The 12,377-nt window shown below is 39.6% G+C and overlaps 1 protein-coding gene across 2 annotated transcripts in view; it reads right to left on the reverse strand.

The window, feature by feature from the left end:
• Positions 1-1,003: 1,003 nt before the first annotated feature.
• The window catches only part of itga11a (integrin, alpha 11a), a 48,663-nt gene continuing 37,289 nt past the window's right edge, over positions 1,004-12,377 (reverse strand). For both annotated transcript variants that reach the window (XM_088413111.1, XM_088413112.1), the window contains 9 exons: positions 10,391-10,467; positions 10,225-10,308; positions 9,996-10,086; positions 9,796-9,909; positions 9,535-9,618; positions 9,338-9,448; positions 7,393-7,488; positions 6,347-6,460; positions 1,004-2,787 (listed from right to left, as the gene is read on the reverse strand). In XM_088413111.1, coding sequence (XP_088269237.1) covers positions 2,710-2,787; positions 6,347-6,460; positions 7,393-7,488; positions 9,338-9,448; positions 9,535-9,618; positions 9,796-9,909; positions 9,996-10,086; positions 10,225-10,308; positions 10,391-10,467 — 849 coding nt within the window. In that variant the 3' untranslated portion in view covers positions 1,004-2,709. The remainder of the gene's footprint in view (positions 2,788-6,346; positions 6,461-7,392; positions 7,489-9,337; positions 9,449-9,534; positions 9,619-9,795; positions 9,910-9,995; positions 10,087-10,224; positions 10,309-10,390; positions 10,468-12,377) is intronic.

Here is a 12,377-nt window from a genome sequence, read left to right on the forward strand (position 1 = left end):
TCGCCGGGCACTGTGGCACTTAAGGGCGATTTGGAGGGTCCAATATACCTACCATGCATGTTTTTGGAATGTGGGAGGAGACCGGAGTGCCCGGAGAAGACCCACTATAAAATGAACAATGCTAATCAGAATGTGCACCATACATATAAATCATTGTTAATAAAACAATACAACAATACATTATGCATTTATTTTCTCATTAATGCTGTTATAATTATTCTATGTGTTTTTTTTAAATTGATTTTAATCTCAGAGCGGTATCTGAAGTGGCATTGTTGTGAGGAGAGATGGCACTTAACAAGAGAGGGTTAAACCATAGCCACAGGTAATACAACACGCCATTTCGTGTATCGTTTCTACGGCAACGCTTAACTAGAGGGGGCAAAGTGTTGCCACGTTCCATATTCGCCTGCACATTGCACAGCACACCGTTGCACACAAGGTTGGACAATCTCTGCTAGGGAAATGAAAAGAAACGTTTCCAGGTGACAAGATTTTTGGGTACTTTTGTCAAACGTGCAGCATAAATAGCACATGATGTGCTTTTGACAAAAAATAACCCTTTTGAATATCAGGTGAGATATGTTCATGATTCAATAAACATGCATTAACTTTGATGGGAACATTTCCCCAACCATTGTGGCGGCCACGTAGGTATGTTACTTAGCTGCTACAGCGTGTTGGCCAATCAATTCTTCTATCAATGCAACAAGCAGGAAAAACATCCATTATTGGCTTCTTAGCAACTGCAGCCTTGCAGATGTGTCTCAGTGACCGATCCTTTTTCAAGATGGTCGAATAGACCACGAAAACATACAATATCAACCTTTTTGTCTTGTGAAAATAATATTGCGAAGGTAAAAGTCAACAGTCAAATTCATTTGTGGAAAATATTTATACATTCATATATTTTTGCATAAAATGATTGAATTTAAAAAAAAAAAAAAACATTGGGTGAATGGATGTGTGAAATTTGCAAAGTTCAGCACCTCCAACAAGTTAAACAAACCTCCGTGCTAGAAGTTTTAAAACTGCAAGCTTCAACTCAAATAAGCAAAGCTCTGACTTTCTATTGCAACAATAGCAAATCCATATCACTGAGATGCAGTCTACCTCACCTTCAAACCAGCAGGTAGGCCTCCAGGTTATTTTCTGGGTGGCTTTTAAGTCTTTGTGCCCTACCATGCGGTGAACACCAAGAAAATCAAGCGCAGTGTGAAAAAGCTTTAACAAAACGGATTTGCTATAGCGTCTGCCCAGCTGTTAAAAGGATGTGAAGGAGGGGGTCGATCAACAATCTTTCATATACTCAGGATGGGTCACTAGATGTAACCTCACCAAAAAATAAATAAAAAACACTTAACTTTGCTGTCTGCTCTCTTACTTCCTCCATACACATTACACAACCCAGACAACAGGACAAACAAACCTTCCTTACCTCACGTCTCTGCATTTGGCCTTCTTGTCCAATCACAAGTCAGCGTTGATAGTCTCACAGAGAATTGGAAAATTATAGGACTTTTAGGCATACCTGTATTTTTTTACTTGAAAATGATTCATAATTGAACCAGCTATACCATCAGAGATTTCTGAGCCAAACATACGTGTAAATGTACATGTAAATACATGTTTTATTCATTGGCGTATTACAGCTCTTTTCACTCCATCCAACAGGACAGAGTGACATTCATTGGCAATACCAGGAGAATTGTGGCACACTGACTTAATCTACGTCATCATCTGATTACATTTCCTCACGCATGAGAAAAATGAGGCTGCAGTGTTTTGTCCTGTCACAAAGGATGGTAAAAGGTGCAATACCATGTGAAACAATCGAGTTCTTCTTTTCTTTTTACACATAATGCCATGTGGAGAAAAATAACATTTCATAATATTTGATAGGCTACAAAAAAGTACACATCTATTTACAAATTCAAGTTAAATTTTTACAAAGTAAAAGTGCATCAAATAAGACCACCCTGCATGTTTTCGAGGATGGATGGAATAAAACCAGGACTTTCAGAGAAAATAGAACTCTCCTTATGTTAACATTAATAATTCTCAATTTAAATGGAACAAAACCAGTACCTTCAGAGCAAAAAGAACTCTCCTTACGTTAACATTAAAAATTCTCAAATTCTTAGATTTTTGGCGACTTTGGTACAGTTTTATATCGTCATGCATCGCGATGACAGTCATCTGTTGCTTTTAAATATTAAATTCAAAACACAACAATACATCTTTCCATTTGTGTCAGCTTTTTGGGTGACCTTTGAGGTTTTCCACCTATCATACATTTACCATAAGAGTTAAATAAATATACATATAAAAAAGAAAAGAGTCAAAGGTATTTGTGGGAATTTCTCCGACAAAAGCAGTTAACACTTTCTCTATTGTTCCCCGGAAAGCTCGAAAAGAAGGAGCCCCAAGACAAGAAGATTGAAAGTTTGACATTGAGGACGCGTTGAGGGGTGCATCGACCAAGTGGGTCCTCATGTCAAAACAGTGCAGTCAAACAAAGTGGGTGTGGCAGTGCTGACTTGTGGCGTAGGACACATCCAGTGCGCTAATGATGCCATGCCTCAGTTATCACACGGAGCTGTCCAGGTGGCGTCACTGTGGATGTTGGCGAAAGAGAGGAAGGAGGAGTGGTCCCTGAGTGTCGGCTCCCCTGTGGGAAAGGTGCGGGCTGGGGGCGCCGAGCCTGCGTTACCGTTCTTCGGCCACCTTTCCATTCAATTCCCGCTCGTCTTCATCCTTTCGCTTCTGCCTCTGGAAGAAGCCCAACTGGCAGGAGAAAGAGCACGTTTTTAACTACACGTGATGCAATTCTGCGGGGTCAGAAATATAACTTTACGACTACGCCTCTTGTACAACTCCGTAATGTAGTTGAGAGAAAATAATCAAGATGTGATTGAAGTGTGGACGTAGAACTTACTCGGGAAAAAGCCGTCCCGATACAATGTGCCTCCCTAAGGACAAATTAGTATGTCCGATACACCTGCCACGCATGTTTTTGGAGTGTGGGGGGAAGTCGGAATGCCCAGAGAACCCATGCGGGCTCCTGGAGAGCAAGCAAACGCCACATAGAGCAAGGTGGATTCAAACTCGGGTCCCTGAACCGTGAGGCGGACGTGCTATCCCCTGCCCTAGCGAGTCCTCATTTTTCTCATTTCATGACCATTTATTTATTGTTCAAAAAAAATAATGCAAACAATTTCACATATACTCTTGTTCTCCTCTTTTTTGCTTTTGCACTTCGATACGATTGGTATGTTCACACGCTCATCGGAGATCATACCAATACAGTTTCCCCTGCCCCTACAGAGAGTGACCCCTTTACCAATCTGCCATTGTTTGGTAATATCATTTGTAATAATGATCGTTGAGCATTGTTTTTATTTTGTCCTGTATTGCAGGCATGTCCAAACCCGGTCCTCGAGGGCCACCTATCCTGCATGTTTTTGACGTTTCCGTCGTCCGATGCAGCTGATTCAAATGATCAGGTTTGTTGTCAGGCTTCTGCTGAGCTTGCTGAAGAGCTGATCATTTGAATCAGGTGTGGTAGGAGGACAGAAACCTCCAAAACATGCTGGATAGACGGCCCTCGAGGACTGGGTTTGGACACGCCTTCTGTATTAGCTGTTACGTGTTCACAATTAGCTGCCACATTCTTGTCAATTTGGGCCGCTTGTTCACAGAGGATTTTAGGAAATGGTCAAGTAGTGTTGACTATTGAATGGTCAATGGACTTGCACTTATGTAGTACTTTTCCACCTGACTACTCACTTATCTATTGATAACGCAGCGTCAGGGGATTCAGTGTCTTGCTCAAGGACACAGACATGGTCACAATGGTCAGGGGATCGAACCCACAACCTCTTAGTTAGGGAATGACAACTCTACCATGCTGCCAAAAAAATTCATTCTTAACATTAGTCGCCTACAATGAGTTGCATTAAGTGTGTTGGAATTTGTATTAAACTGGGGACTCTGCAAAATAACACCAGGAATTACGTTACTGTAAAGATGGGAAAGTACAGCCCCAGGAACATACACGCATTTCTAACTTCTAAACAGCCTTAGTTTTACTCATGTGTTACCTTTCTGCACAAAAAGGGCTGTCATGGTTGTTTTACCACTTAATAATGTCAATAAGGACAATTATTACTACAACAATCATCAAATTAACATAATCAGACTACTGGGCGTGCATTGATTGTATAAATGTACATAAAACTCTTGACCTGATTTATCCTAAGATCGATCGATCGATCCATCCATCCATCCATCCATCCTGCTTCTATTTTTCGGACTGTGTTCCTTGCTACAGACATTTGGGTATTTAGGCTTTGCTGTAGTAGAAGAATGCAACAGAATGATTCTTGTTTGCTTACTTCCACTGCCTCTCAAGTGTCCTCAGGTGTATTAGGCAGTTATACAGTGCTTGTATCTGGCATTCTTACTGTGTTCATTGTTTGTGAACGTAACCCCCTTAAGATTCTCTTTATCTGTATTTCTAATCTTGTTGTGACCTTGTTTACATCCTGTTAAGCGATTCTGTTCTCATTGGCATCATTATGTGTTCTACTGGCTTATTCATATTTTGATATTTGGTCATTTCTGCTTTTACTTGCATTATAGTTTGTCGCATTTCAAATGTTACCCTTTGTAAATGTTACTCTTTGTTCAATAAATTATTGTTCATTGTTCTCTGCTTGGAGTTCAAGATTGAATGGTGTGTTTTTTTAGCATCATAAAGGCAATACAAAGTTTTGAGCTCATGGAGGCTATCCCCGTTTTAAATAACAGTATTGCGATGGCAGGTATATACGCATGTACTGTGGACTGATTGTCACGCTCCACACCAATAAACTTTTGAAACGTCTGTCCAGTATTTACTGCAAATTTATTTTGTTTATATTGTTATTTATATTGTTATGCTCTCGCAAACAGGACTTGTTCTGGGGCTGACGCGGCTTAAACTCAATAGCCCCAGCTATTACTTAGGAAAGTCCAATAGTCAAGAACTGGAAAGTGTTTTGTCTGCTTTTTTTGGCCATTCAAATAGTCTGTGTTCAGCTCTTTCCTACTTGCACCCATGTGATAAAGTAATGGTAGTACTTTAGAGAGAGGCCCAATAGTGTATCGTGATTTGCATTTTTTGTTTAGTAAGGATGGAGCTCTATCCTTTCTGCCACACCGTCCATCCAGTTCATTGCTGGATTTCCCCTTATCCAACCCAAGAATGTACCACATTCTGATATATGAGTAAGAAGCACGCTCCCCTCAACCTGATCATCTAGTTTTGCTATGTTTATCTTTAATGTATTTGTCTCTTTGAGAACCGTTACTGAATATGTAAAAGCTAAGCAAGAGAAACGATTCGGGGCTGATGTCAAATGGCCAAAATCTATGTCAAGGATGCACATGCAAACTCCTATAAGCCACTCCTACGCATTTACAGTAAGAACATGGTATTTTTAACAAAGCTCACACCCACTGAGGTACATTTGTGAACCCCAGGAGATGAATCTAAATTTGCATGCCTTAAACATTTAGTCAAAAATTCCCCATTCTTAAGCCGTTTTTATTCCTGATCTTCAATTTCTTGTTCAAATTCATGCATCTGGTACTGTGATTTGGCAAATCTCAACTAGGCACATCTTCAGGGTTCACTGCAACCCCTCTGACCTGGTCTCAGAGAGGGGGCCACGGTTAATATCTCAGAGCATTAGGGGTTCCTTCCAACCTTCCCGCTGGTTCAAATCCTCAGGCTAAGGGTCTGAACACAGCTGACGTATCAGAGCCTGAGCCAAGATTCAAACCAGGGACTTTAAAACCACAAGGTCGTTGCATTGCCTTACATGGAAATCCAAGTCTTAAAACTGTGGTTCCCTTTACAATTATGTAATCCCTGATTAAAATCTTCCAATATGAAAGTGTACAGCTAATTCCCATATTGATTCATTTCAAATGCTTTGTGGTGACATTTTAAAAACAAGAGCAAATTACTGTCATCTTAGTCAAAACAGTCTGTATGACCACAGTTGTACATCACATGTGGAAGAAAATTCCAAATAATTATCATGTTCTGTAGTTGTAGTGTACTCTCAAGTAATAATGTCTGTTTTATCAAATATGACAAAAAATGTCTCCAAAAAAGGCCAACTTCTCTTTCAAGGCAACATACTGTAATACATTATTGTGGCCCAATGCAAGAAAAGTAAACAAATGATTCATAATAATTTGGCCTCCGCGCAAAATGCAATGTTAAATGTGGTCCAGCAGTTCATTTGTTGTCAAATTGTTGCATTTTTCTTCCTGCTGATTGAACGGCACTTACCTTCCAGAGAGCCAAACTGAGCAGGGCTAACAATAATAGTCCTCCCAGTGTGCTACCGAGGATTATCCAGGTTGGGATTCTGTAATCTCCCTCTTTTCGGACTTCCAGTATTATCTATAGATTTCAAAGAAAAGAAAGGATTCTATTCATTTTGTAAAGTGATTAGTTTGGGAACAATTTTTGAAATTAAATAGTAAATAGAGCCAGATGGAAAGTGAGAAGTAAGATTTACAAAAGAAAAGTTGTGGAAAAAAATAATTGAGCATTTGATCTGGGTGATAATGACAAACACTCCATCGATAGGAGATGAAAAATACTTGGGAACTTTGACTTATAATTACTTATATGAATGAGGTCCGTTTCCCAATCCCTATAGTGGAGTAAATTTGAAAATGAGCAGTCAATACAGATGAGGTAAAACAAATGAAGCATTGTTCTCCCGTGTATCATGAACAGTAGATGGCAGCATATACTTTTACATGTGAGGCCATACTCGACAAGTTGTGCTGTTGGTCCTTTCGGTCCCTGAGCACCACACTGCAAATGAACTTATGTTACCGTGCTCACGTTTCCACTGTTCCTTGCTTTTAGAGCATAAGCAGATAATTATATATGTGTTTGCTCACTTTATCATGATCACAAAACTTTCATTTTAACTGAAAAACATGAAAAACAACAACAAAAGAAAAAAGACAAATACTGAACAGTCAAAATAATTTAGGGTCACTTTGCAAATCAACAAAAAAACCTAATTAGTTGCAACATTAAATTGATTGACTGAACCAATCATGCTATGGCAAAATTATGGTACTTTTAGATACAAGCAACTGGGATGGTGGATTTGCGTGACATTTGTTGGCAATTGTGCAGTGAGACGTCATCAGAGGTGTAGTGGAAAATAATCCATCCCTATATATTTCTTTACGAAATGTTTTATTTATGGATGCCACAAAGGCAATTGTGGCTTCAAATGTTTGCAGAGTTTTAGAAATGCAATTGTGAAAATAAGTCAAATATTGTTTTGGCTAGCATTTTTGGTGACTCACTTGTCTGACAGGTCTCTCTTCATGTAGAAACATCTGACTGTTGGAGGGCAGCTCCACTGATGCGCTGGTGACCAGTTCAAGGATTTTGAACTTCAGCTAGAAAGGAAAAACAAGCAACCCGTTGTCATTATTTTCCTTTCACAAAACACTGGATATACCAACGACCAACTGCCAGATTTGTCTACTTTGTTAAGATTACGCAAAGTGTTATATTCGGTTGGTCCCTCAGCCAAATATTAACAGCACTTCCATCATCACTCCCCCACCCCCGAAAAAAAACCTTGCCCAATAAATGACAATTCTACCATTTTGAACCAAAAGCCAAAGCTAAATCTCACAGCCTTCCATTGAACTATTTAATTATCCTAATAGGTTAGACAAACATATATTGTAAAAAGAGACACTAGACCAACTTGACAATGCCTAGTAAGCATACATCAAGACATCAAGATGTATGATTTAAAATGGTGGTAAGTGGTAATCTGACAGCAGACTGCAATCACACTCACGAGGAGGCATGCCCATCATCATACTACAATGGCTTCAACCTCTGATGTTGTTCTTTCCAAAACTATTTTAAGAAACAGTTGCATAAAACAAAAACACATGCCGTCTGTCACATACACAATATTTAAAAAGCAATGTTTTGCTGAGTTTAATTTACTAGTTGATGTGTTTCGGGATGGTTTAAAACGTGCATTTCCTTCCAAGAGCAAATCAGAGTGAGATTTCACTCACTTTGCGTCACATCACTTTGTGGTGTACCCATTGGTAACTTTAATCCTGTCACCTCCGGGGCATCCCAGAATGCTTTCCTCAACTATGAACAAGTGATTTTTTTCATTCAAATCAAATTTAAAATGAAAAACAACACAAAAATCTCCCAATACTTCATTCTAAACATTGCCTTTGACTTTAGGCTTGTTTAATTGATGTTTTGTGCAAGATTGTCTTAAGTGTGCGTTTCAGTACATGAAAGTCTGAAAAGCAGTCCAAACATTGACATCCCAGCCTTGCTGGTTACCTTTAATGAGGAGAAACTGTTGCTCAGTGCCAGAAGTTGAAGATACTTTCTCTCTTAATAGACTGTGCTGCATATGAATGCTGTAGCATTCAACTAGTTACACCTGGGGACATGTACAGTATGTAAGCTTGCTGCTTAAATATAGAATGTGCTTATGTTTCCATGCTTCCAAGTCTTGTATATAGCAGCGAGGGGCGATACTAGTCCAAAGTTCTAACTGGAACCTTCAGTTTCAACCACCATGTAGAATTGTGCTGATTTCATAACAGTAAATGTATTTAGTTGCAAAATATAAAATGAAAGTAAAAAAAAATGCTGTCTATCACTGACTTGCTCAAACTCATGGGTTTTCTTTTTTTTTTTTTTTAGTTTAGTTTGGCAAAGGTCTTTGTTAGGTGTGGCTGCATTAACAGATGGGTGCTTTGCATTTATGTGGTAGGCAAAATTTGAGCTGCTTCTGTTTTAGCAGCCTCATTCTTACGGAGTTTGTCAATTAAATTTGATCAAAGGTGCCCGTAGGGCATTTTTAAAGGTAAATTCATCACCTCTCATCATCAGACCGATGACTCAAAAAATGGTCTTCCATTTTCACATCTTTCTCATGCACACACACACACACACACACACACACACACACACACACAAACACACAACAGGAGACTGTCAGGTTAAGCCACACCCAATGACAACCTATCACTTCACGACGTGATTGACGACCCCTGTTTTCCAAGCCCCTAGAACTCAAGCATAAGAAGGCTGACATATATAAAAGAAATGATCTAATCGGCATACAGAAAGCATGCAATTAGTGATTAAAAGTTTGATACCTGTGATTAAACAAATGCTTTGACTATTACTGTAAATTAATGTATCACAATTTATTTGTTAATCTGACTTTCCTAGTTTAAATTGGATACTCACTTGATGTAAGGTATGAACTCGTAGAGCTCCTGATATTCTAAGCGAGATTTCTCTGTAGGAGGCCACGTTGACTGTGCACTGTATTGGCAGAATCAGGGTGTTGCTTCGATTCTGTGACAACAGATATTTCAGATGATTGAAAAAAAAGTCTTCATGTTTGATGCATGTGTTTTCTAAACTAAGGTTTGGAACTGTACCAAGCGAGAAAAGCGGGTGAGGTCCTCAGGTGAAGCCCTGCTCTGTGCCACATGCTGTGGTGGTACACAGTGTGTACCATCTCTCTGTCAGACAAGTGAGGGAGAAGATCTGTTACAATCAAAACATTTGAAAATATTTCTTCCTTTTTATTATAAAAGATGCGACGTTGACCGAGCTAATGAACGTGCGTCATCAAACCATCTGCATTTTCATTAGCAAATGGTCGCCGAGCATGACGTTTACTTGTTCTCAGCATTCACCTGGTCAATATGCAAATTAGAGATTTGCAGTAGCTGGTTGCCATTTTTTGTCATTTCTGGGATCTCAATGTTCAGCTGTAGATCTTTCACGGGAAAGTAACCAAGATTCTGGATCTGAGGGATGACATGGAGTAAATTGGATGTTTGCAGACAGGGTTGTCAGGCACGATAATTAAGTGCTGACTGCACGGGAAACTCACCTGAAAAGTGAAGTTAAAAGGAGGACCAATAACTCCGGGCTCCTCCAGAGATAGCTCTGATTTGATCTCATATCGAGTTGGATTTGAATTCCTTTTGAAGTGAATAATAAACACATAAAAAATGCAATGAACGAGAAGTAACTAGCTCATTCATATTGCTGCCAGTTTTCAGGCACCGATACATACTTATTCTGAGTTGCATGCACCATTTGAAAAATAAAGTAGGAACCTTGTGAAGAGAAGGTCCGCTTCATATTTCAGTGAGTAATATATATCATTGAAGTTATCAGCTGTGCTCATTTCCTCGCCATTGCTGTTGGGAGAAAAAGTTGTTCAAAGCACTTACGTTCTGGAACGAAACTTACACTTTGTACAAATGAGGAGAATGTTCACACCTGCTTGCCTCCAGGATGACTCTGAGATGATCTAGGAAGACAGTGTGACTGAACTCAAACTCCAAACGAAATAATACCTGTGCGAAAGAAACACATTGTTATTCACACTTGCACACCTTAAAAAAGACACAACAAAATGTTAGAAGCTACAATCTCGATAGACTGGAGGCAGAGATCCAAATCTAAAAAGTGGCTGGCTTGTGCCACAAAGTTCTATTCAGTAACAGCCACATTCGAATCACGTGAAGCATGGGCTTCCTGTCTAATTTGCTCCTGACTCATGGTTTCTTTGGGACATCAGCTCAATCTTTGCTTCTGTCTGAATGCTCAGAGATACCAAGTGTGTCATTGCAACAATCATTGCTTTTCAGTTCACTGAAAACATGCACATCCATTACTCATATGGGCTGACCTGGTCCCTCATGGAACTCGAGACCCTATACACAGTGCATGTTCAGGTTTTGGGAAAGGGCAGCCTTGATGGTTAGATCAGACATCCTTTAAAATACTGTAGTTAAATGATTCTGGACGTGCGTATGTTCGAGAAATGTGAAGCAAGCTGTTCAACAGAGCAGTCTGCTTCCAAAGTCAATTACAGTGCCAATAAATGAATAAACCATTATATTTTGTGCAGTATTTTACGATTTAAGTTTGTGGACGGTGAGAAAATCTATAAATGTCCTCCACTCATCTTGATTTTTTGTTTATATTGGTTAGTTTGAGAATTGAAAACCAGTTGCTAATACAGTACAAATGTACTCAATTTGTAAATGTTGTGAATGTTCGAGTGGTCAGCACTACAAACTGATTGGTTGCAGATTTGAATCCCGTCGTACATCTACCTCCATAGACTCTGAGTAATTTTCCTGTCCTTGTTTTCCCAAATTCACTCTCGGCAATGGGATTTTTTTCTCACAGTGCAAAATCAGTAGGTTAACCGAAGACTAGAAATTTTCCGAAGGTGGGGCTGTGAAGGTGAGTGGTTGTCACAGAGAGCAATTATTTTATCCCCATGCACAATTACACCGAAAGAAGATATACCAGCAGTGTGTCAAGCGCCACCCTTTCCTATTGCTGTGAACTCTTTAGAAAATAAGGATGGAATGGATCAGCCATTTTAAGATTCTTCATTTATAACAAACCAAATTGTAGGTGTTGCTGCTTAGCTGAAGCTCTTGGTTGACAATATGTTACATAGAAATTGGCATTCAGCATCAGCGGTGAGATGTAGATTAAAAGTAGCATGAAAAAAGACAGGGGCTGAGGTGTTATTACTGATGGTGCAGCCACTGCAGAGCACCAGGTCAGAGACTGCACGGGGAGCAATAAAAAAAAAAAAAAATGTCCATAATTAGTCCATAATTATTTCATAGATCGATGCTGTGTGCTGTGTGGCTGGAATGGGAAGATGAAATTACAAAGATGAAATGATGATTTGTCTCTGTCATCTTTCAGTCACGATGGAATGGAATGGATGAAAGCACCACCATTGTTGTCTTTAACAAACCCAAACTAAAAACAACATGCAAAAAAAAAACAACAACAACATAACGATGACAAAGCTAAAATAGAGATGTTTTTCAGCCCGGGCCAGGCAACGTGTAACATTAGGCCATGGTGCCATTATGACTCCGGCTGAAATTGAGCAGTAGCTTTCCAGCTAGCTCACTCGCAAAGGCTACATAGACCCTCCTGCCGAATCCTGATGCAAGATGAGCTTTTAATGAGTGAGCAGTAGTAGTCAGACATTACCATCACTGTGAAGGAAAGGAAACTTATAGAAGAATCCTAAAGAAAAACAAAATGTTCTCAAATGTGAAGTTGGAGGCGACGGTGCAGTCAAGGAGAGGGGGGTGGAATGGCAGCGGGGAGCAAAGTTGTTGCCTTGCTCCCGGTGCTTCGTGCCGTAATGAAATGCTGAGCAGTTCCATTTGAGCACAAAGGAATGTAAAACAATATTTACTGTAGCTTCTCTCCTCCACATAGC

Source organism: Hippichthys cyanospilos, chromosome 4 (genome assembly GCF_059441005.1).
Source record: "Hippichthys cyanospilos isolate Australia breed blue-spotted pipefish chromosome 4, RoL_Hcya_1.0, whole genome shotgun sequence".
Classification (NCBI taxonomy): domain Eukaryota; kingdom Metazoa; phylum Chordata; class Actinopteri; order Syngnathiformes; family Syngnathidae; genus Hippichthys; species Hippichthys cyanospilos.